The sequence below is a fragment of the Megalops cyprinoides genome, chromosome 24 (assembly GCF_013368585.1).
Source record: "Megalops cyprinoides isolate fMegCyp1 chromosome 24, fMegCyp1.pri, whole genome shotgun sequence".
Lineage (NCBI taxonomy): Eukaryota > Metazoa > Chordata > Actinopteri > Elopiformes > Megalopidae > Megalops > Megalops cyprinoides.
In genome coordinates this window covers 17,900,189-17,922,994 of record NC_050606.1, presented here as the reverse complement: position 1 = coordinate 17,922,994, position 22,806 = coordinate 17,900,189, and the positions used below count along the sequence as shown (strand labels likewise).

Genomic DNA, 22,806 nt, shown 5'->3' with positions numbered 1-22,806 from the left:
GGTAATAACACCTCGGATAACGTAAACAACATGGCGTTTCCGAGAGACTACGAAATTTAATGGAATATCTTTGCAACAAACATCTACTAACTACAGGATAAGTATTGTACACTTCAGTGTACAGGATCAGTATAACAACGGCAGTCGTCCTAAAACTGAATGTCGATCACAACAGCTAGCTGGCTAGTTAGCTAAAAACAGAGTGGCTACAGTGACAAGTTGAGACAACATCTGGAGAAAACGGCAAGACCACTTAGCTACTCCAAATAAACACGGTAATTCTAATTGTATTTAGTTTGCAGCTTTATCGTGCCTTAGCTGGCTAACTAATTACTGGCCTAGGTAGCTGCTCCTATGTCGATGACTGTATTGGATATTCACGCTATATAGCTAACTTAGCTGCCTATGTATGTAGCATTTCTTTATTAGCCAAACAGCTAGTTAGAAAGTAAATAAGGGTTTAAAACTAGGTAGCTATCAAGATATTGCTGACTCGTCACATCACTTTTGTCAGCAAGCATTTCCCACTTTTAGGTTTGTCTGACCAGCTAGCTGTATATATAGCCACATTGGTCGGAAGGGGAACTATTTTTATGTGTAAGGTTAAACCAGCCTGGCACGACAGTGCAAATTAGCAACATGCTAGTCTAACAGGACTGTAAGATATGCTTTAACGTCACTCTGCAGGCAGCGTTGTACAGTTGTGGTTCTGTCCTAGTAGTTCCTGTCGTTGTCATGCTAACAAGTCATGAGTTTTAGGCACTCATTGCGTTCATTCAGGTCGAGGGCAGGTTGATGTGCAACCTCTGCGCGGTACTGTTATTGCTTGGGACTATATGTCTTTTCTATCAATACGCCTTTGCTCTGTCGTTTCATCGTTCCCTTCAGGTGCTCAGCAAGCCGTGTTGCACTAAACCAAGTTAGGTTAGCTAACTAGCAAGCAACTCTAGATAGCAATACTAAGTTGCACAAACGAAGAAGATGAAACTGAAAAGATGATGATGTTACTAGCAGGCCACGTACAGATCCCATGTTTATGACCGGGTTCCGGATTGTTGGCACTGCTCCTTGTTTCAGGATCAAGTTACTAGCAAATACAGCCCAGAACTGTTCCTGGTTCTCGATGCCATCAGCCAAGAAATGCACAGAGCACACACACGTGTGAGGTCTGGCATGCTTTGCGACGTTATTGCTAAAATGAACTGATGCCACATAGTGCGGGTTGTTGTATCTTTCGGAAGGCTGTGCAAAGATATGCTTGCTGCCTGACAACCAGCTACAGCACATTTGACATGTCTTGCTTTACCTCTCATTATTGAGTAAGGTTACTTGTTGGTGAAGCAAGAAGATCTCTCTGTTTTACCTGGGGGGGGGGGGGGGGGGGGGGGGGGGCGTAGCAGGGTGCAGGCAACATGAAGGGGCAGGGATATGCAAACTGTAGATTAAACATGCTTGGCCTATTAAAATAAAGTCCATTTGATACGTAGATCTTGAGACCAATCCTGCAGATTTTGTAGAAAAGGGAGACTTTTTTTTTGTAATAGCAACCGTGACAAAAAAAGTACTGACCACAGGTGTCATATTTGTGTACAATACAAAACATAGGAGATCCCAATTTTGTGTATAAAATTAAATGAAGAACTTTTTGAGAACATACTGCTCAATGACAGATTGCTGTAGAAGATCTCATTCTGAGTGGCATTGCATTTAAAGACATCTGACACCCCAGTTTTTTTTTTCTTTGCATCAAAAATAGCAGTGTAAGCTGAAGTACATATTTTACATTTAAGTTAAAACAGACTTAAAACTATAGGGCATTGAGACTTGTGTTGTAACATGTTACTGCATTCACTTCTGCACACATCGAATGTTGAACGGTAATGCTGAAATTCTTTAAAGGAAAAAAATTTCTTATCGCTTAAAGTTTTGAAGCGCATTTGAGAAGCAAATGCAAAGCAAGAACCACGCAGTGACCTTGTTTATTTGTGTGTGCCAGGCTCTCGGTCTATGGGCTCTCGGTCCAGTTCTGGGATGTCTGGTCGGGGCTCTAGCGGCAACCCAGACGAGTCAGAAGTTCAGAACAGCCAGGACAGCAGCCAGCGTGGCCGCAGGTTGATACCGAGGCAAGCGGACAGACAGCAGGCATCAGAAGAGGACGTAGACTTAGCTCAAGTGCTGGCTTACTTACTGAGGAGGTAAGGCATAGACTGACAGAAAGACAGATATTGACAGATATCATCCTGGCACACTGCACTGATATGCGTTGTTGCATGAAACTGTATGTTTTGCAGCCCTGACTTTGCATTGCATTTCCATGCATATACCGGATACACTGAATGGTTTTAATTCTTCAACACTGCAACACTGCTGATCAGTTTGCCCAAATGTGCTTGTGTGAATGTGTGAATTAAATTTATATGCCATTAGAATGTAAGTAGGTTTCCCACCCTGAAGACCTTGGAACATGTAATAATGTAAAATCCATGAAATTATACAGAGTGTGCTGTTCACTTGAGAGAGATGTTTATTATACCTTTTGCCATTAAAATAGAGTGAATACATGAGTATGTGGTGATGTATGTAAATTTTTGTCAGTGTCACATGTCCTTTAAAAATGTGTAAAGCAGCACTCACTCAAAAGCACTAAGCTGTTCACAGCAGCAAAGGGGCAGTCAGCAAAGTATATTATTTTTCCAAATTATATTATTTTTCCATCTCTCTCCAGTGCTCTGTCTCTTTTTGCTATTATTGTAGTGATAAAAAAAAGATGTTATTCATTCTTATTTTGCATACAGAAGTCTTCCTATTAGCTACACAAACCTATGGTAGAAAGGCACAGAATGTCCTCCAACAGTATGTATTTGACACATGTTCATGACTCTCTATCTCCCATTTTGTGACTGGAGGGGCCAGGTCCGGCTGGTCCATGGAGGCGGGGCGACAGGGCTACAGCTCGTCCAATCATATCCTGACTCTGACGATGACAGTGATGGGGCCTGGGAGGGGCGCCTAGGAGGCCGCTACAATCCCCCGGGTAACCAGAGTTTCTATACTGTGCGAGTCCTGTAGTGCACTGTGTACATGACTTTGGTGTATCAAATGAGCCCATCGCAAAGCTCCGCCCCCCCCCCCCCCCCCCCCCCCCCCCCCCCCTCCACTTGGCTACTTTAATTATCTTTCCCTTTTCCCAACCTCCACTGAAGGGAAGCTTGACAAAGCTCTTGGTGGTTAGTTACAGCTCCTGAGCACTGATTGGAGGATCACTGTATGTGAGCGAGGCTTTGCAAAGGGTCATTTGCATGGTCATGGGTGGAGTGTGCTATTTGAGGAGGACAGTAAGAAACAAACATGCCTGCCAGGTTTGCTATTGTATTCATGAGACAGTATACAGGGTATATTAATGTGTTGATACATATGTGTTTGTCACTATGTCACTGAGCTCATGGCTAACGTTGGTTGATATATATTGTAACTGGCGATCCTGTCCAATTGGTTGTCAGTGGACGCCCACCCTGACACTCAGGATGTGGACCGGAGTGAAATTCGGACTCAGATCCTTCTCGCCACTGGCTCGTCAGGGTCGAAAGGCAGACAGAGCTTCACCCATATGCTAAAGGAGGTGAGAAGGTGGGGCACTTGGGGTTTACAGCTGCTGACAGCCACGAATTGGGTTACTGCTACACAAATCTCTGACATGTATATCTTTTTCTGTAAATTTAGATTGATCCTTGCCTTTACTGAAGTTGGTGTCAATATTTAAAAGTTCTTCATTTATCCTAATAATTGCTAATACAGTCTGGTTTGAAGTTGGCAGTAATTCTATCACACAGAGTATCCAAGCCTTATACAAAGTCCACCTTTCCTTCACTGAGTAGTAACAGATTTCATTTGATACATATTCTTTAAGTATTATTGAGCACTTAAATGCCACCAAAGTAGCTAGCCAAGCTGTAGATATAAAGTCACTGAAAAATCTCAAGGCAGGAACTTGAATTATCTTACATCTGTGCTTATGACCAGCTAATCCACATTGTCATGGCTACCATTGCCCTATTGCCACAGCTTCTCGTCGTGCATGGGTATTATGGTGATGTGTAATGTGTCAGTTGTTTTCTGTATGGAGTGCGGGCTGAGGTCCCTGTGCTCTGGTGCTGTTGGTGTAAACCGCGTTTGTTTCAGAGGGAAAGGGGCCGCTGTCTCGGGTCCAGCTTCTCTCACGGGGAGTGCAGTGGAATTCGCTCACAGTGAGTAGCCCTGAGGCGCAGTCTCTGCACACACACTCCCTGCCCTCTGTTCCATTGCTGACACGTGGGCGGCAGTGTAGCATAGTGGTTAAGGAGCAAGATTCATAACTGAAAGGTTGCTGGTTCGACTCCCCATTGGGGCACTGCTGCTGCACCCTTGGGTAAGGTACTTAACCCGCAGTTGCCTCAGTAAATATCCAGCCGTACAAATGGATAACATTGTAAAAACCTGTAATTGATGTAAGGCACTCTGGATAAGAGCGTCTGCTAAATGCCAATAATGTAATGTAATGTAATGCACTTCAGGGGGTTGTGCTGCCACAGCTGATTCACAGATCCTGTCCAGATTCACAGACTCGCATCTCATCTGTTGGCTTGCACCATGTATTGTTCCCAGTCTGCCAGCCAATCCACAATGTATATGTATCAGTGACTTTTTACATCATCAGTGCAGCAAGCTATCCGAGACGCCACCACACCGTCAAAGGAAACCAGAACAGTGCCCGTACTCCTTAAGTGAATCATCCCCTTCCGATTATTTGTGCTTCATATGCAGTTAATTAGATTATATGATTAAAGAGCTGAGCAGATGAGGGGTCGGTTGTAATTGTAATGACATTGACGGCAGCCTTCTACATTGGGACGATAATTAGAGCAGCATGTTGAGTGATTGAGATTATGGTAAAGTGCTCTCCATTAAGATTTCACTTTGAAGCGTGACTTACACGAGCATGAAAAGTGGGGCAAGCATGTGAATTGCTTTAACACGGCGATACATATAGACTCATAAGGAGTCGCACTGTATTATTTTGCATATAATGTTGTGTTGAAATATCTAATCTTATTATCGACAGTAATAGTGGTCATTCGGATCTATATCAGCCCCATTTCATATTTGCTTGGCAGTCCTTAGTTAGAGCCACATGGCTTTCCTAACGTTTTAGATATTGCCCACCAGTAGAGCTGGATATGACCCAGTGATCTATGTGATGGAGTGATTAAGGTATAGGATCATGTACTGGAGAAAAACAGCAGAGTCAAACCTGCTACTTTCTGCTGTTTGTTGCCATCCCCAGTTTCCTGCCCAACCATGTGGCCTTCAAAGAGACGTACCACCAGAAGGTTTTCTGCGGGGTGTACAGTGAGGATGGAAACAGGTTCCTGACAGCCTGCCAGGGTGCGTACCGCTGACCCACACAGAGTCATATTCACAGAGGTTTGAGCATTTTGCTTTCTGAACCAATAAATCAGTTTTATCCACTATATTTTACATGTAATATTCATGTATCAGAATTTTACATCTGCGCGGATGTGTAAGTACTGATACCAATACAGATTAGACAAATGTTTAGCGAGTATTTATGAAATGGTTTTGTTTGCTTTCACATTACAGAAACAAAGTAGTTTATTTGGTGTAACTTTTATGTTTCATTGAACATTTATTTTATGTACACTGCTGTTGACAGTTGAGTACACTTAGGGTTTGTTTGATGTTGATTAATATAACAAACATTGCCCAATACATGCTTTTTTACTTAATTAGCTGTCTAATTGCCATGTATTGCATTTTATTGTGTGGAATCATTCTCAATTAATGTCCTCCCCTTGTAGTATCAGGGCCCAGGAGTTGGATAAATGCACTGACTTGCTTTTAATGCAAAGCTTACCCCTAATATTTGTGCTAATGCCAGTTTTTTTTTATCATGAACGTTATTTTTTTAATGTGATGGCTAGTCGTTTAGGAGCATCTGACCGTTTCATACTAGGACTCTCTTGACTGCCTCTTTCTCAGATCAGAACATTCGTCTGTATGACACCAGCAGGGGGCGCTTTGTCCTGAAGAGCACAGTGAAGGCGCGCGATGTTGGCTGGAGCGTGCTGGATGTGTGCTTCACCCCAGACTCCCACAGCGTGCTCTACTCCAGCTGGTCCGACTACAGTAAGACAGGGAGAGACTCGCCTGTCCTTTGTCATCTTTTTGGCGTTGACCATTTTAACCAATTGTGCTGTTCTTCCATGGGGAGCAGTCTTTTGATTGGTTTAGACAAGTCAACGATTCACAGCGCATGGTAGCTCCACCCATCATGGATTTCATAGATTTCTGTCTATGTGTTTATCTATCCATCTGTCTGTCCGTCTATGTCTGTCAGTGTATCTTAGATAAATAGCTAGGTAGATAAATATTGAGTTTTGAACAGTATTACATATAAGTTATACCTAAACAATAACGAAGCATTAAAAATAAAAGATGTTACATATGGTTGTGAAACAGGAAAGTGCCAACTCCCCTCCCAGTCTGAATTGCCCAGTGTTACCCTGGCTTATACGGGATGCATGATATTTTTACTAAATTGCCGTTTGTGTTTAGTATCAGGTGGCGTTTCCTCCAATCATCACCGTGGCCCTTGTGCCTTCTTGAGTGCACTTAGTGTAATTTGTTGACGTGGACTCAATGCTCAGAGTAATTGCTTGGCCTATAAGCGTTCCAAGCGGTGCTCTGGGAGCGGTGCTTCGTCCCTGCACCTGTCCCTGTGTTACCTTTACAGCGTCTCCCCGCTCTGACCGCACACGTGCCCGGCGGTTTAGATTGACACGCTTGGTAACGCAGAGACCACGGAGTGTCGACGGCACGGCAGAGTGTTGATCTCTGAGGTCTAGGTTTTAGTAAGAGCGTGTGAGGAAACCACGGGCAAAAGTGTTAAAAAGAGACGAGAGAGCTGCCCCTGCCCCTGGAAGTTACGACATCAAAGCACGTTTGCGTTCCAGCACCACAGGGACCCGTCTGTCAGTGAGATTAGCGGTGTTAAAAAAGCCACTCGGCCAGGACAGCGTGTCAGGAAGCTCACGCCAAACAGCACCGAGGGAGCCCAGCTGGAGCAAGCTGCAGAATGCATTTATGTGGTTTGCGAAGTAAGATTGTGGCAGAGGTGGCTGGGTGCAGTATGATTTGTTGAAGTCTTTCTGTCTGATTGATCTCTTCGTTTCTTCCTCCCTCCCTCCCTCTCTCCCTCTCTTGCTGTCTGGGTTTTCTCTGGTTTTCCCTCTCCCCCCTCCCTGTGTAGTTCATGTATGCAGTATGGATGGGGAGAGTGAGACACACACCGCTTTGGATCTCAAGTAAGTTTAACTAAGTATAACAGGGTGTAATTACTGTAACCCACACACTGACTCATGTTTCTGTATATATATTTATATATCGGCTGTTCTCTGGAGACCCACAGTCCTGTGTTCACCCACGGTTTTGGATAAAATTATTATCTTGCCATTCATAATTTCAGCAATTGAAGGCATCAAAAGGCTGGGAGTCACCTGTAGCCACATGTTTCAGTTTGCTACTGGTTAGAAGGCATCTCCAAAGCCCTTTTTAGGGCCAGGAGTGGGATAGCGCTGACTTTGATGCAGCAGTTGATTAGCGAATAATGCAAGTGATTGAAAGCAAGAAGTATGCTTTTCAAAGGCAACGCCATTATTGTGTGAGAGTAATGTTTCTACATGTTATTAAAGCACTGTTGTTTCTGGTGCCCTCACGTGCGACAGTTTGAAATAAGCAGTGCAGAACAGCAGTGAGTGGTGCTATGGCTAGCTGATGCGAAGTGACTGGTGGCCTCTCTCTCTCCCTCCCTCTCTCTCTTTACTCCGTCAGTCCGGATGAGAGGAGATTCTGTGTCTTCTCTCTGGCGGCGTCCTCAGATGGGAAAGAGATCCTGGGAGGGTGAGTGAGCGCATTCTGAGGTCATTCTGTCTTTCCACACGCATGTAGAAATGCGCCAGCCATATTCAGCTGGCATGTGTATTGGCTTTATTGTCAGTGTTTCGACAAAGCATTTCAGGACATGATCTTAGCAAGACTAAGACTGTGTCCCAATCTCCATGTTAAATCTCGAGTACGTCCCCCAAAAATGGCTCTGAGTCATGTGTTCAAAAGTGCGCCAGTCAAAAATGAGGAACTTTAGCCTGCTCTTGATTGCATCCTCTAACCATGTCTGATATCCCACAATTCCTTTTGGCTGATAACTCAGGATGATATCGACTCAAACGATAAAGAAACCGGTTACATTGCTAGTTTATCATTAACTGGAAGTGACAAACTAGAACTGGATTTTAAGCCTAAGATACCACAGTCACCCCAATATTTATCTGTTTGGCAGGTAAAGTTTGTTAACAGCTAGAAAAAACTCTTTGTACAGATCAAGTCTTTTTTACAAAAAGGCCAGATGTACAAGTGACCGCTTTTCCTACTGACTTCAGTTATAAGGAATGCTACATTTAAGTGGTTACAGTGCTAAAACTGGAAGATTAATGGGAGGGGAAGTCTTGTGTGAAAGTAATATTTTACTCCACTATTACTGAGACTAGCTGAGCGCTAGTTCCTGCAGATTAATTTAACACACCTCTGTGCAATCACATCATTTCCCAAAGATCGGTGTGGGAGAGAGCACAATGTTTAAAAAATGTGTGACATGAAAATTTAGCTTGGTCCAGAACATTTTTGACTCATGATTTTAAATTTGCAGGTGAAAATTCTTTCATATCCACTGTAGTTACAGTGTGTAAAGATATGTACAGCATAAACATTGAATAATGTGTAAATAAATCCAGTTGCAACATGTATAGCATCGGTGTGGATGTCATTCGGCATTGTTTCTGGATGTCACCACCTCTGTGGTTTCCATGGTTTCAAGTCATTCATCTTGTTCTTTTTTGCGTGGCTTTTTGCATTGCTTTGCTGTGACAATGACAAAATGTGAGCGTGTCCCCGGTGCACTCGGGGGTAACACCCGTCCTCTCAGTCAGCACATACGCAGGTCCAAGGCACGGTGTGAGGTGCAGACTCCCTCACCTTCACTCGCTGGCTGGGTTTGGATTGCAGGCTAAGCCCCTCCCTTGTAGAATAGATCTCCCTTCTTCTCACTCACTCTCTCACTCTCGCATCTCTCATTCCTCCACAGGGCGAACGATGGCTGCCTCTATGTTTTCGACCGTGAGCAGAACAAGAGAACGCTTAAGGTCAGCGTCACGCGCACATGCTTGTGTGTGCATGTGTGTCTGTGCGTTTGTGTTTACCTGTGTGAATTTGTAGGCGCATGCAGGTGAGTCAGTTTCTCTACTTCTTCTGGCATTGAGATCTGCTATAAGCATGTAGTGATTGGAAGTGGGTCATTTCAGACGGAATGTGTTCTAAACCTTCTTCTGCATGCTATGGGGTATCAGACTGAGGCACATCGATTACTAATATGTGTATATGTCTTGACTGCAGTTTAACATGGGATTTACAAACTGAATCCAAATATACGTCTGGCCCCTCTTTCTATGGTTTGCTAGTGACTTAATCCCAGAATCCCCCCCCTCCTCTCTCTCACTGTCCCTCTATTCCTCTCTCTGCAGATCGACGCCCACGAAGACGACGTGAACGCCGTGGCCTTCGCCGACAGCTCGTCCCAGCTGCTGTTCTCGGGGAGCGACGACGCCCTGTGCAAGGTGTGGGACAGGCGGACTCTCCGGGAGGACAGGCCCGAGCCCGTGGGACAGCTGGCGGGGCACAGAGACGGCATCACTTTCATACACAGCAAGGTATACCCACGCAGACGGGGAGGCAGAGGGGCTCACAGCCCAAACGTCGTAGGGCGTAGGTTCGAACCCTAGGTTCGCAGTGCTGTTGCACCTTGAGGCACTGTTTCACCCACATTGCGCCAAATATCCAGTTGCATACACAGTAATATAATGTAAAATTTACTGTAAAAATAAAACCTGTGTCACCTCGGATAAGAGCAAAATAAACTCATTCCACACTGGAGAATCATACACATATCAGGGTAATGGACACGCCTGTATAGAAGGCCAGTCAGTGAAGCTCTCTCTTTGTGTAGCACTGTTTCGGTCGTTGTAATTGCAAAGACAGTGTAATCTGTGAATGGTCTGATTTCTTTCAATTCATCCCCTGCGGTTTCTTGGAAGTTGTAGCTGTAAAAACATATAATATTAAGAACATAATGATGGACTATATGCAGAGGCAAATTGCAGTTCCAGTGTCATATACAAAGCAAAACTAATATACTGTAGGTTATTTATAATTAATTGTAATTTTGTATGCAACAATTACTGGAATGCATTGATAAATCCTTAGTGGTGAAACTCAGAACATTTTGCTTGTTTTAGGTCCCTCCACTGAGGTTCAGAAATCCCAACTCATTGACATTGCATTTTAAACTCTTGCCTATAGGTGGCAGCGGTATTCCAGAATTAAGTTTGTGATCTATGCAAATTGCTTGTTGCAAAATTACACTGTATATTTCTTTTTTCTGTAGATGCTATTCGGCCTGTAGCTATGCAGGTTTTCCTATAACAAAACAATGTTCTCATAATGTGAATTACCACCTTTGCGGCAAATTCATTGCTCATTATTTGTACTTGTATCTGTCCAGTCACAAAACATTTTTATGTGTTCCGCTGTGTACAGAGAATGATTTGCTGGTATCTATAGTGCAGTTTACCTGGCATAACCTACCTTGCTGGAGGCTTCTGAGACAGTAGGTTTTCATTTGGCAATTTTTAATATAAATATGATCTAATAACTGCACAGCTAAGATAGGGTGAGGCTAATTGCTTTCTTTGTCACAAGCAAATTTAAAGTTGGAAAACATAGTAACAAATTAGTTGCCATTCTGTGAATTTCATTACAAAAATGGCAAAATGATGCCCTGCCTTTAAAGACGTTTACTGGCTGCTATTTAGACTGCTGCATAAATGGACTCTTGGATCTTTTACCTCATTGTATGATATTAGAGCCATGCTATACCACCCAAGCTGAAATGAAACAACATCTCAAATTCTGTTTCTTTCTCTCCCTCTCTCCCTCTCTTCCTTTCTTCCTCTCTCCATCTCTCCTTCTCTCCGTCCTTCCCTCTTTTCCTCTCTTCCTCTCTCTCTCTCTCCCTTCCTCTCTCCCTCTCTTCACTCTTCGTCAGGGTGATGCACGCTACCTCATCAGTAACTCCAAGGACCAGTCCATCAAGCTGTGGGACGTGAGGAAGTTCTCCCCTCGGGAGGGGTTGGCTGCGTCCCGGCTGGCCGTCACGCAGCAGAACTGGGATTACCGCTGGCAGCAGGTCCCGCAGAGAGGTGCGGAGTGGGGGGGGCGGGGCGGGTCCCAGCTGTCATGGTAACAGACAGACAGTGGTCACTAAACAGCTGAGCCAGATGGTCACAGGGTGGAATCGTTGGACAGACAGGGCTGTTGTGCCATAAATAAGGTGCTGGACAGCTTCAGGTGTATCACTGGATTGTGTATAAAAAATGGCAGCAATGTACACATATGTATGTCATGGTAACAAAATAGATATTTAGCACATCTTGGCATGGAGTGTAATGTAATACTACGATTACCAATATTACTATTGCTGCTACAAATAATTGTAATAGCAGTACTACTAATACTAATACTACTAATAATAATACTAATGATGCTGACAGCACCAGCAGTGCCACTCTGTCTGCCTTGGGAATGTTCACTCTGCACACACTTCAGTTCTGAGTTTCCACTCCTACATGCCTCCCCGTTCTGTTTCGCAGATGTAGTTTCTTTATCAGGGATTCAGGTGTCGCGAATCACGGCTCATTCCTCGTCAGGCGCATCGCCTCGTCTGCTTTATTCCGCCTTTCAACGCCGCCGTTGAAAGGGACTGAACAGCATCAAGCCGCACCTGAATGCCCTTTCGGTGCGGAGCCGACAGTAACTTCAGGGTGTTAAGTTTTGCCACAAAGAAAGTGGCTCGGCTCATTCCGCTCAGTTCAGCGCCGCGTGCCACAGGTGAAAGCAGCGAAGGGGAGAATATGACGCGGCACAAAGGAGGCATAGAAACGCTGAAGGTTGCAAATGTTCTTTATTTTCTCTTGTAAAGCGGGGGGTAAAGGCGGGCGTGAAAGGCACTGTTATCAGTGGAAACCGCTTCGCTTTGAGGAAGGGAGAGAGACTATTTGGCTGGTTATGTGCGCAGTGCTCCCACTTCACTCTTGCATACCTGATGTAAGCGGGAATTTTCCCTGGGTTCTTTAAAGCCCTCCTGTCTCCCACACTGTCTCCAATGGGCTAAACCCTCATCCTCCCAGTCTCCCAGTATGGTGTCATTTCCTCCCAACTAGAAGTCCATTCAGTACTCCTGGACCAACCTGTAGACCTGCCTTCAAGTCACTTGTCAAGTCCTGGTACGGACACATGTAGACACAAGATTCAGCAATGGCAGTCCTCTTAAATGACGTGCCACGAGCGAAATTTAATTTGGGAGCCATGTTACTCTGGCTTGCCCTGACGCTGAGGTCAAGAGGTGCTTTGTAAGGGATTCGTCCCGCATACCCATTGGGTGGAATTTTGCCTGACATAAGGCAGTTGCTGTGAATGGACATAGCCTGTTAAAGCCAGCCATACTCTAGACGAGCCTGTCAGGTAATGACTGAAATAAGCTCTTTTGCAGTTATATTCATGTCAGTTCTGATCAACAGCAGTTTATAAATTACAAAATAAAGTTGGACAATGGCAGGGCATGATGAACATCTCCTAGAATAGTTTATGTATTTTATCACAATATTGCGAGATCGCCCTGGGTTTACAGACCGACTTGAGCACATGGGTTCGGTGCCGGAATATTCTTATGGGGGGAAAGGAGGTGGTTGCTGGCATTATGCCGGCTTCCTGCAGTGTGACACTGCAGTGCTGTAGGTCGGTGTGCGGTGCGGAGCCTCACGCTCTCGTCCCTCCCTCAGCCCTGAAGAGGCACAAGCTGCCGGGGGACACGTCGGTGATGACGTACCGCGGCCACGGCGTGCTGCACACGCTCATCCGCTGCCGCTTCTCGCCCGAGTTCAGCACCGGCCAGAGGTTCATCTACAGCGGCTGCTCCACGGGCAGGGTCATCAGTGAGTAGCAGCAGGAGCATGTGCACCTCTGTGTGTGCGTCTGAGTGTGTCTGTGTGTACGGGTCTGCGTCTGCGTCTGTCTGTGTGTGTGTTTGTGTGTTTGTCTGCATCTGTGTGTGTCTGTGTGAATGTTTGTGCATGCATTTGTGTCAGTGTTCAGGTGTGTCTGTAGTGTGTGTTTGAGGTGTGCGTGTCTGTGTCTGTGGTGTCTGTGGTGTGTGTGTGTGTGTGTGTGTGTGTGTCTGTGGTGTGTGTGTGTGTCTGTAGTGTGTGTGTTTGAGGTGTGTGTGTCTGTGGTGTGTGTGTGCACACATGTGTATGTGTCTGTGTTTGAGGTGTGCGTGTATGTGTCTGTGGTGTGTGTGTGTGTCTGTAGTGTGTGTGTTTGAGGTGTGCTTGTCTGTGGTGTGTGTGTGCGCACATGTGTATGTGTCTGTGTTTGAGGTGTGCGTGTATGTGTCTGTGGTGTGTGTGTGTGTGTGTGTGCGTGTGTGTGTATTAGTGGTCCCTGTCTCTCACTCTCTCTGTTACTACCTGTGTGTGTGTGCAGTCTACGACGTGCTGACGGGCAGCGTGGTATCCAGGCTGTCTGATCACCATGCTTGCGTGAGAGACGTCAGCTGGCATCCCTACCAGAACAACATCGTCAGCAGCTCCGTGAGTCTGTTCCTATGGGTGACCTTATCTCTGTGTTTTTCCATTCACCTCAACATCAGTCAGCCTGTATAGAAGATCACTCAGACTCTTTATCTCTCCCTCAGATTCAAAAATGTTTCATTTATATGACAACCTTTGTTGCCATAGCCTTGGACACAGAAGCAGTATACAAGGACTAATACAATAATACAACATGAAAAGCCACAAGCTAAAAGATATGCAATTTACAGTTGACAAATCAAGCTATTATCTCCCCAGTTTCATCGTCCTCTGTAGTTTTTTACCCTGTGTATGTTAGGTAGAAGTAAAAGGCAGCCAGTGAATGTTGAGAATTTTGGGTAAAGGTGTCCCTAATGAGATAATTAAGGCAGGGAACAGAGAATGTTGCTCCATCCCAGCCTCTCCCAGGGTGCAGTAGGTACACAGACTTTGGCTTGCCAAGGTCTTTTATGCCATTTTCAGTGGCAAAACTGTGATCACTCTCTCTCGCTCTTTCTCTCCCCCTCTCCCCCTGTCTCTCTCTCTGGCTCCTACTGTCTCTGTCTCCCTCTTTCTCTCCCCCTCTCTCCCTCTCTCTGGCTCTTGCCATCTCTCTCTCCCCCTCTCTCCCTCTATCTGGCTCTTGCTGTCTCTCTCTCGCTCTTTCTCTCCCCCTCTCCCCCTCTCTCCTCTCTCTCTCCCCCTCTCCCTCTCTCTCCCTCTCTCTGGCTCTTGCCATCTCTCTCTCCCTCTTTCTCTCCCCTCTCACCCTCTCTCCCCTCTCTCCCTCTCTCCCCCTCTCTCTGGCTCTTGCCATCTCTCTCTCCCTCTTTCTCTCCCCTCTCTCCCTCTCTCTGGCTCTTGCCGTCTCTCTCTCTCTCTCTCTCTCTCTCTCTCTCTCTCTCACACACAGTGGGATGGAGGAGTCTGGCTGTGGGAACACAGGCACGCCCGTGAGATGGATGAGGAGACAAGGGACGAGCAAACAGAGGAATCGAGTCCCGAATACGCGGGACTCAGAAACAGAGGGAAGTAATTACGGGATATCCCGCTCCTTACTGCCACCACAGCTGCAGAAGTTGTAAAATCAGTTCACTTGGGGAATTTGCAGAATGATTGTAAAGCCTTACGCTGCAGTCTTTGCATATTCTTTCCATTTTGTGAAAGCTGTTATATTATATGGCCTATAATAGCAGATCTACTGATAACACGCAAGCACTGCTGTAGCAGGAGAAACAAGCAAGCTTGAATCTATGGACTCGTACCACTGGATTGAATAGCCGTGGAACATCTCATGAAAATGCCCCATGGCAGTATACCCCACAGAATAGATTGTGAAAATTATCAGCTCTCAAAATTAGAGTAATAATTTCTGTCCACAGTGAGTTTGTTGCTTTGTACAAAAACCTCAAACAAATATTTAAAATAAATATTGAATTGTAAACGATGATGGAAATATGAACAAATGCAAGTGCAAATTTTGAAAGTTCTTTGTTAATAATCTTTTGCTGAACTGTTTTGTAAAAAAGAAATGTAAAAAAAAAAATCAGTTCTAAAAATTTGAATATCTGTGTGTGTGTTGTAAATGAGGTTGAGGGCTACGGGTTTGTTAATAGTGACTGAGTGCGTATCATTGTCTTACTTAATGCATATTTTATGATAACAATAAAAAATCACTTGAAGTGCTATTTTGTTTGTTTCTTCTGTCCTGTGTGAAGCATTTGGGCAGCTGCAATTTAACCTGAAATATTTATGATTGCTGTATAGAAACTACTGGAAGATCTTAAAGTAGATTGTTATCTTTTCTTTATGCTGCACCATAGGAGCTTACCTTTAACAGGCTGTGACATGTGTTACCACAGTCATGGAAAGCAGTTCCCATCACAAACTGTCTCAGTTAGGGCAAAAGGCTATTAACCTGTAGGCTGTGTTTTTAGGCTGTGCTGAATGAAGTCATAAACGCCACACTCACTAGATCCAATCAGGATCCAGAAAACAGTGGCCAAAACTGTATGACACACCCCTCATCCCATTGCATTCAAAAAAATGGACAGACCTTACTGGTTGAGGTGAACCAGTCCGCCTCTCTTTCTGACGTATGCATCACTGCAGTTCATTGCCGGGACGATCCTCTGGAGCCTGTGCTCCAAAAGACCGCCATAAAGGTCGTCACCGTCCTCATAGCAGCGTATCACAACTCGGCAGTCTGGCAACCCAAGAGGGGAGCTTGGCCAGCTGTGTATTAAAGTGCAGAGATCATGGCAGCTGCCTTTGGGGTGGTGGGTGCGGGGGCGGAGAAACGGAGAAGCTGACCAGGCAGAACATAAACAATGCATAAACGGGGGGGGGTGAGGGCGCCGGAGAGGGGCGAATATAGGTTGCGAGCCAAAATTAGACCCGCATGCACTCAGCATTGCCGCTGAGTGGGAGAGAGGAACCAGAGGGGCGATGGAGGGTAGAGACGGCATAGACCAGGGGTGCAACTCCTCCTGATTTGTACAAAACGAGGGGCCGGGAAGATGGCAAAGGAAGGCCGGGCACGCTAATGAGCAGATAAGGGAGCAGGCAAACTTAAGGGCAAAGAGGAAACGTTTGAGCAAGTGCTGTAAGAGGAAGGCGGGAGTGGGGGGGGGAGGGCCCACCGCTGCTGATTGACAGAAACAGGCCCTGGAACCAGCAGCTGACTCTTCAGAGCGGAGAGCACAGTGGAGACAGAGAGGTTACGACTAAAAATAGGGGAACAGAGACCTGTTTATTTAGGATTCCTCTGACATTACTATGGCAGGGTCTGCTGCGCCAAGTCAATTTCTGTCTCAGCTGTGAGGAGCAGCAAAACCCACTCCAGCGTACCGTTAGTGACGTGTTATTTTACAGTTCTGTTTGCTGTACATTGTTTCACAAATAAAAGCATTTAGGAATGTGTGCAATCTTGTATTGCTGTTTTAAAATGTTCTGCTTTATTTACTGACTCACGGATACAGAGCTAATTATTACATAGTAATAAACACTAAAAAATGTTTTATAATTGTGTGTTACATCTGATTTCATGAGATGAAATGCTGCCTTCATGTCTTTTCTTGTTGTTAATGACCTCACGCTTTTTAAGAACAACTTTATGGTTTGTTTTTGTAAATTGCTTGCATGGGATGTGCAGCTTTGGCACTTGCTGGAATAGCGTGAGCATCATTGCTTTTGGAATAAAGACTTTTCTGAAGCTGTGTGTTCCTCCACGAACCAGGAATGGCTATTGTAATAGTACATCAAGCACAACAAATCTAAAACCCAGGCAGAGCGTTTTACGAGGCACCAGATGAAGATTTAGAATGAATTCAATGAACTCTGATCAATCTGAAACTAATTTGAAGCAACTCTTTGTCTATTTCATAATCTGGTATTATATTGATATGCTTAATGTGGGGCATGGCGGTAAAGGACAGTATCGGTTCATTATGCTGCATGTGAACAGCGGAGTGGGAAGGCATATGCGAATGTCATGTCAGTACACTACACACACACACACACACACACACACACACAGCTGCACCTTCATATTACTAATAGACGACCCCCCACATATTCAGCTGCTCACCTTTAAACTTTCTAAAGGGGTGGCTATGTGAAATACGGTAGGAATATGGCGAGAATGCATCTGTTTCTGTAACTCCCTGTGAAAGGCCAGGAGAGGTGGAGCCAGAGGGGAGGGGGGGAGGGGGCCTTTTATAACTTCAGTGTAACTGAGTGGAGTTATTCGAAAGAGAGACAGGGAGAAACGCAGAGGACAGAACAGAAGAGGAAAATAAGGGCGATAAAGAAGAGGAAACGGGAGCACAATAATGATCATTTGAAACTGCTTACAAAGAAATCGGTGGAAATGGCAGGGATACCACGGGACTAAGCTGTAAGATTGTGACAGACAGCCGCGAGTCAGGACTACTACAGCATTGCAGGATCGTTGTTTCGCGATGAATGAGTTGCTGGTGCCCTGGTCACGGAGCTGCAGGACCACCACAGAGTTGGATCAATACGTCCTGGGAATGTGAATCAATAAAGGGAACTCAGCTTGTGAATCCTACCTAACCTGCTGGCTACAGTGTTTATGTCATGTGTGTCGATCAACTTACTCTTCCATGACCACACTCTACAATCAATGAATTAGTAGGCCAATTGTGAGCTCTGGGTCCATGTGATTATAACTGACTGGAATATGAACAGTTGATTACTGAAAAGGAAGGAAAAGGAAATTTGGATCACGAAGAGATTGGAATATAAATCACTTCAACACCGACAAATTCTATTACTTCATTACTGTCCTATCAAATTACCATACTTTGAGATTGGATCTCTAGATCACGCTTGCGGAATCAGCGGATTGAAGAGACACACAGTTCGTTATAATTTTTCTGTAGGTGACGGATAAGATCAGATCCAGACAGAAATGTTTCTGAACTCCATTCTGGTGGCGGTAACTGACCTTACCGCCAGACTCCTGGGCAGCGGCTCCTTCCGTCGCCACTTTCACCTGCTACTGTCGGCCCTGGTTCTGTTCGGACCCGCCCTGAGCCTGTGGGCCTCCCAGTACAGCATTTTTGCCAAAAAGAGCCACTTCCTGTACAGGTGAGGAGAACGGTCCCTCTTCCGTATCCCCATCATTGCTGCTTTGACATATTTAGTAGAGAAATGGAATGAATGATCGAAAGTACAGCAGCAACTGCACGGCCCCCATGCAACATTGCACCCAGGCCGCCATTACCGCATTCGCAAGAACATATGCACACTGCATTAATACACTGTATTAAACAGTGTCCCCTCTTCCTAACCACATGCACACTGCATTAACACACTGCACAATACCATAGTCATTTTCCTTTCCTGTTCATTTGCATACCACAATAACACACTGCATTAATCTATGTTATTTCCGCTTCCCTGTCCACATACATACATTTACATTACTATTACATTTAGTCATTTATAAGACACTCTTACACCCTGAGCAACTTACAAAAGTTTATACAAGAAGGTCAGACTAAGAGCAGAGATGATACTAAACTGTCTGAAACTCTGATAGTAGCAGTCATTACAAAATGTCATATTCTGTGCAAAGTGTCATAGTATGTGGAAGAGGATGTTTGAGGATGTAGCAAATGTGCATGAATGGTCAGACTTTGGTATTACGTGAACCAAAATGCGGTTTGAACAGATGAAGAGACCATGTCCTCCCTTCTTCACGTCCATATGCACACTGCGTTAGCACACTGCGTCAAGCGATGTCATTTCCTCTTCCTGTCAGGATGTTCCTGCGCTCGGGCTGGGGCTGGACCTGCGTCTTCTCCGGCTCCTTCGTCTTCCTCCTCTCCTTCTCCATGCGCCGCTCCCTCACCCTCTCCCTGCGCCACCTGTCCCGGCTGGCGGTGGCCGGGGGGCTGTGGGCGGGGTTCAAGCGGCTACTGACGCTGCTCGGGGACGCCACGGGGAGCTGCTACGAGCGCCTCAGCGCCCCCCTGGAGGGCCAGCTGTCCCAGGCGGCGGCCGAGCCGGGCCAGCCCCTGCTGCTGCTGCGGGAGGGTGAGACCAAGGCCTCCTGCCTCAACATGGGCATGCTGTGGCGTGGGTATGAGGTGTCCGAGGACACTTTCCTTCTCTGCCTCTGCTGCCTCCTCCTGGCGGAGGAGACGGCCGTCTTCGGACCCTACCTGGCCCTGGGCGGGCCCTCGGGGGCCCCGCTGCGCCTGCTCTTCCTCTTCTGTGTCTTCCTCCTTGGCCTCTGGGTCTTCCTCCTGCTCTGCCTGCTGGCCTACTTCCCGCAGTTCCCCACCCAGCTGCTAGGGGGCGCTCTGGGCTGTTTGAGCTGGAGGGGCCTCTACCAGGGCTGGTATCGTATGGGGCCCAGCTGGTACTGCCCTGGGCGACCGGGGGTGGGGCTGCTGACCAAGCAGTGCCGGAAAAATGGAGGGAAAGTGGATGGCCACATTGGTGCTAATGAGGTGGAGCCCAATTAGGATAGAGAGACCAGGGAGGGAAGGGGGAGAGCATAAGAGCAGGGAGGAAAGGAATGGGAATAGCCATTTCCTAATGTTCTTTTTCAGTTGTAAAAAGTGGTGTGACAAAGTGGTTAACTGGAACTGAATTGATAACAATCTGTGTTGGGCACTGCTGTTGTACAGTACTTGAGAAAGGTACTTAACTTGCCCAGCTGTATAAATGGATGCAATGGTAGGTTTGCTAAACAAATAACATTAATTCAAACAGAAGCACTAAGTCATAAATGTACAGTGTGACAGCAGAATTAGACTGACTGGTACGTAATAATAACACAAGGTCTATACTGAGACAAAGCATATGAAATATTTAATGTGGAAATCACAATGCATTGGATTAAAGCCAGGTCTTTGGACCTGTGGGCACAGCATGAAATTAGGTGTGTCCCTACAATGTGATGAACTTTTTTACAGTGTTTACAGTGCATGCCTACGATACTGTATCTACTTGGAACAGTGCTCTGACAACCTGTGCTTTAATAGTTGTTTTGTCATGAACTGACCCTTCAGCTGTTTACTTTTTATAGTCCTTTGGTATTCTCAACTAGTGACTGTTTTACTTTAATGAGACAGTGGTCCAAAAAAATCATTTTTGGTCAAGTCCAAAAACATAACCTAGATTATGAGAAGTAACCACTGACATGAAACAAGTTCTGGTGAGGATGGATCACTTTAACAAAAGCATCTAGAAAGATCCACGAAATTTCAAGCACCCAGTGCCCGACTTCCTCAAACTGCTGTACGTGTAGTCTGTGCTCCAGCTTTGAACAGAGAAATTGGATCTCAGCGCTCATGCTGTATGTCAGTGTGTCAGGAGATGACACTCAGCATGTCTGCACGTAGGACTGTAGCTCAAATCCCGCGGTCAACTGCCATCGGCGTAGTTCAGCTGTTTTCAATGTGCGGTTTGTGAGAGGGGTTGATGTAGATTGAAAGATACACATGATTAAAAAATGATGCCCCTTTCATAAACAGTCCCTCTGTCAAACTAAAGATTGCATTGGCTAGTGTACATGAGGTCATTTAAGTGTGTTAAAAACTAAATTTATTCCATGTTTGAACATTTTAGTAAACCTTTAGCATTGGGGTCACAGAAAATGTATTCCTTTCCCAAAGTTTGGGAAAGCTGGTGTAACAATTATAAAAGCCCTGGGAAAGGCTATGGTAAAAAGATGTACAGGTGAACAGGTCTCAGTTTCGGTTATTTGCTTGCACCCATATAAAACACACTGCCTCTGCACCTTACTCCATTCACCAACATCTTGGGTCAAAGGTCAAGAGACGTTAAAAACTATTTCCTGACCACTGGACGGGACTAAGTGACGCAGAGTGAAGTGAGCATTGAGGAAGCAGTTTGTAAATTCTCCCACCCAGGTGCAGTATCACATAAGTGAGATACTTCTCTCAGCTTAATTTCCTTGCTGATATCGAAGTGGCATTAATCTCCATTGTTAATAAAATGTGCCAACTGTGCTGCTTCTGTAACACACTGTGTGACAGCTATTCATTATGGAGAAAGGGCAGTGAGCGAAGACCCCAGAGTGTTTTTATTACTCAGGGCATTAGTGACTTTGTATTTAATTAATATTAATTACCATGAGGGTGTCCCTTTGCTGGCCTCTCCAAGACCCAATTTGCCACAGAATAATGGATTTTACAGCTAATGTTTAACTGCAAAATCCATTTCATACAGACATCAGTTGTATCTCGGGAGTGTAACACGTGGTTGAAAGATTGAAAGACCTTATTGTGGTCTGACAAGGAAATCCATTGATGAAAATGTAACAATGAGTCCATACATTATGGATTGAAATCAATAAAAATGACAAATGCTAAATGACTCCTTGTTTCTCTTCAAAATGTAAAATACTAACACTCATTTGAAATTTGTGAAAAAATATATATCAGGTTGTCCCCCCACACAGTACACATACTCAATAGGATTATTACCACTACTGTATTATGTAACAGTAGAAAAACAGCTCTATGCAGAAGCTATTTTACAGTAAATGTTGAGTTTTTCATTTGTTTGTTTGAGCTGGGAGTGTGTACTCCAGCATGTCTGTGACAATGTCTGACAGTGTTCTGAGTGGGTGTGTTCAGATACTCAGAAGTCGCGTCTTACCATGTTACTGTATATGGCCAGCTGCTCTCACAGAATGTGCACGTGTGAGTGTGTGTGTGAGAGAGAGACAGAGAGAGAGAAGAGAGAGACAGAGAGGGCGAGCTCGGAGTCAGCTGTCAGAGTGCAAACAGCCTCTCTCAGCAGATCAGTAGATCAGGGCCTTGCAGTCTCCTCTGGGTGAACTTGTCATAATTCTTGCTGATGATGTCATACAAGACTGCCAAGGGGGGCGGAGACAGAAATACACTACTTCACCCTTACATTACACTGCCTCCCACAGTGAAGTAAGCATCAAGAACTATAAATCAACAGTAAATGAGACTACAAATGGAGAGAGGAAAAGGATTGTGGGAACTAAAGGGAAATGGGGGAAGAGAGCAAGGCTAAAATGAGCAGGTGAGACAGAGAACAAGATGAAATAGGATCCCTTTACGTTTTCCTTGATCGGGGTACAGAGTATCAGAGCATAAATGTGGAGTGAATAAGAAAAGACAGATTTCTGGGGAAATGGTGTCGCAGTAAAGATAAAAAATGCAGGGTCTATCCAACCTTACAATACCTCTAGTTCCACTCTGCCTGTGAACCTGGGAGGGTGTTTAGTAGAGGGGGAGGATCCTGGCTATATCTGAAGGTCATCATTTTTGACTGAGTACATGTTTACAGCTGAAGGCTTCAGATAAGACAATCGGAACACAGTGCTGATTCATGCCTCCCCGCCAAAAAACAGCAGGGGGAGGATTGAGATGGAGAAAAAGGACAGTGGGATCAGTGGGAATCATCCAGCTCATGTACCAGCTACTGGTTATCACCCTGGAACACCCCTGTCAAACAGAAGCACTCCCACACACTCTTC

At 45.3% G+C, this 22,806-nt stretch overlaps 2 protein-coding genes across 2 annotated transcripts; both read left to right on the top strand.

The window, feature by feature from the left end:
* On the top strand, positions 1-14,980 carry LOC118771319 (DDB1- and CUL4-associated factor 11-like). Its single transcript, XM_036519280.1, has 15 exons — positions 1-275; positions 1,997-2,195; positions 2,907-3,034; positions 3,501-3,619; positions 4,180-4,244; positions 5,321-5,421; positions 6,037-6,183; positions 7,307-7,361; positions 7,888-7,956; positions 9,194-9,251; positions 9,630-9,815; positions 11,210-11,363; positions 13,002-13,154; positions 13,705-13,811; positions 14,704-14,980. The coding sequence occupies exons 2-15, from the start codon at positions 2,008-2,010 to the stop codon at positions 14,824-14,826; spliced, it is 1,653 nt and encodes a 550-aa protein (XP_036375173.1). The 5' UTR covers positions 1-275; positions 1,997-2,007; the 3' UTR covers positions 14,827-14,980.
* Positions 14,981-18,118: 3,138 nt separating this feature from the next.
* Positions 18,119-19,789, top strand: LOC118771578 (fat storage-inducing transmembrane protein 1-like). Its single transcript, XM_036519585.1, has 2 exons — positions 18,119-18,404; positions 19,081-19,789. Exons 1-2 carry the CDS (start codon positions 18,226-18,228, stop codon positions 19,787-19,789), a joined length of 888 nt encoding a protein of 295 aa, XP_036375478.1. The 5' UTR covers positions 18,119-18,225.
* Positions 19,790-22,806: the final 3,017 nt, after the last annotated feature.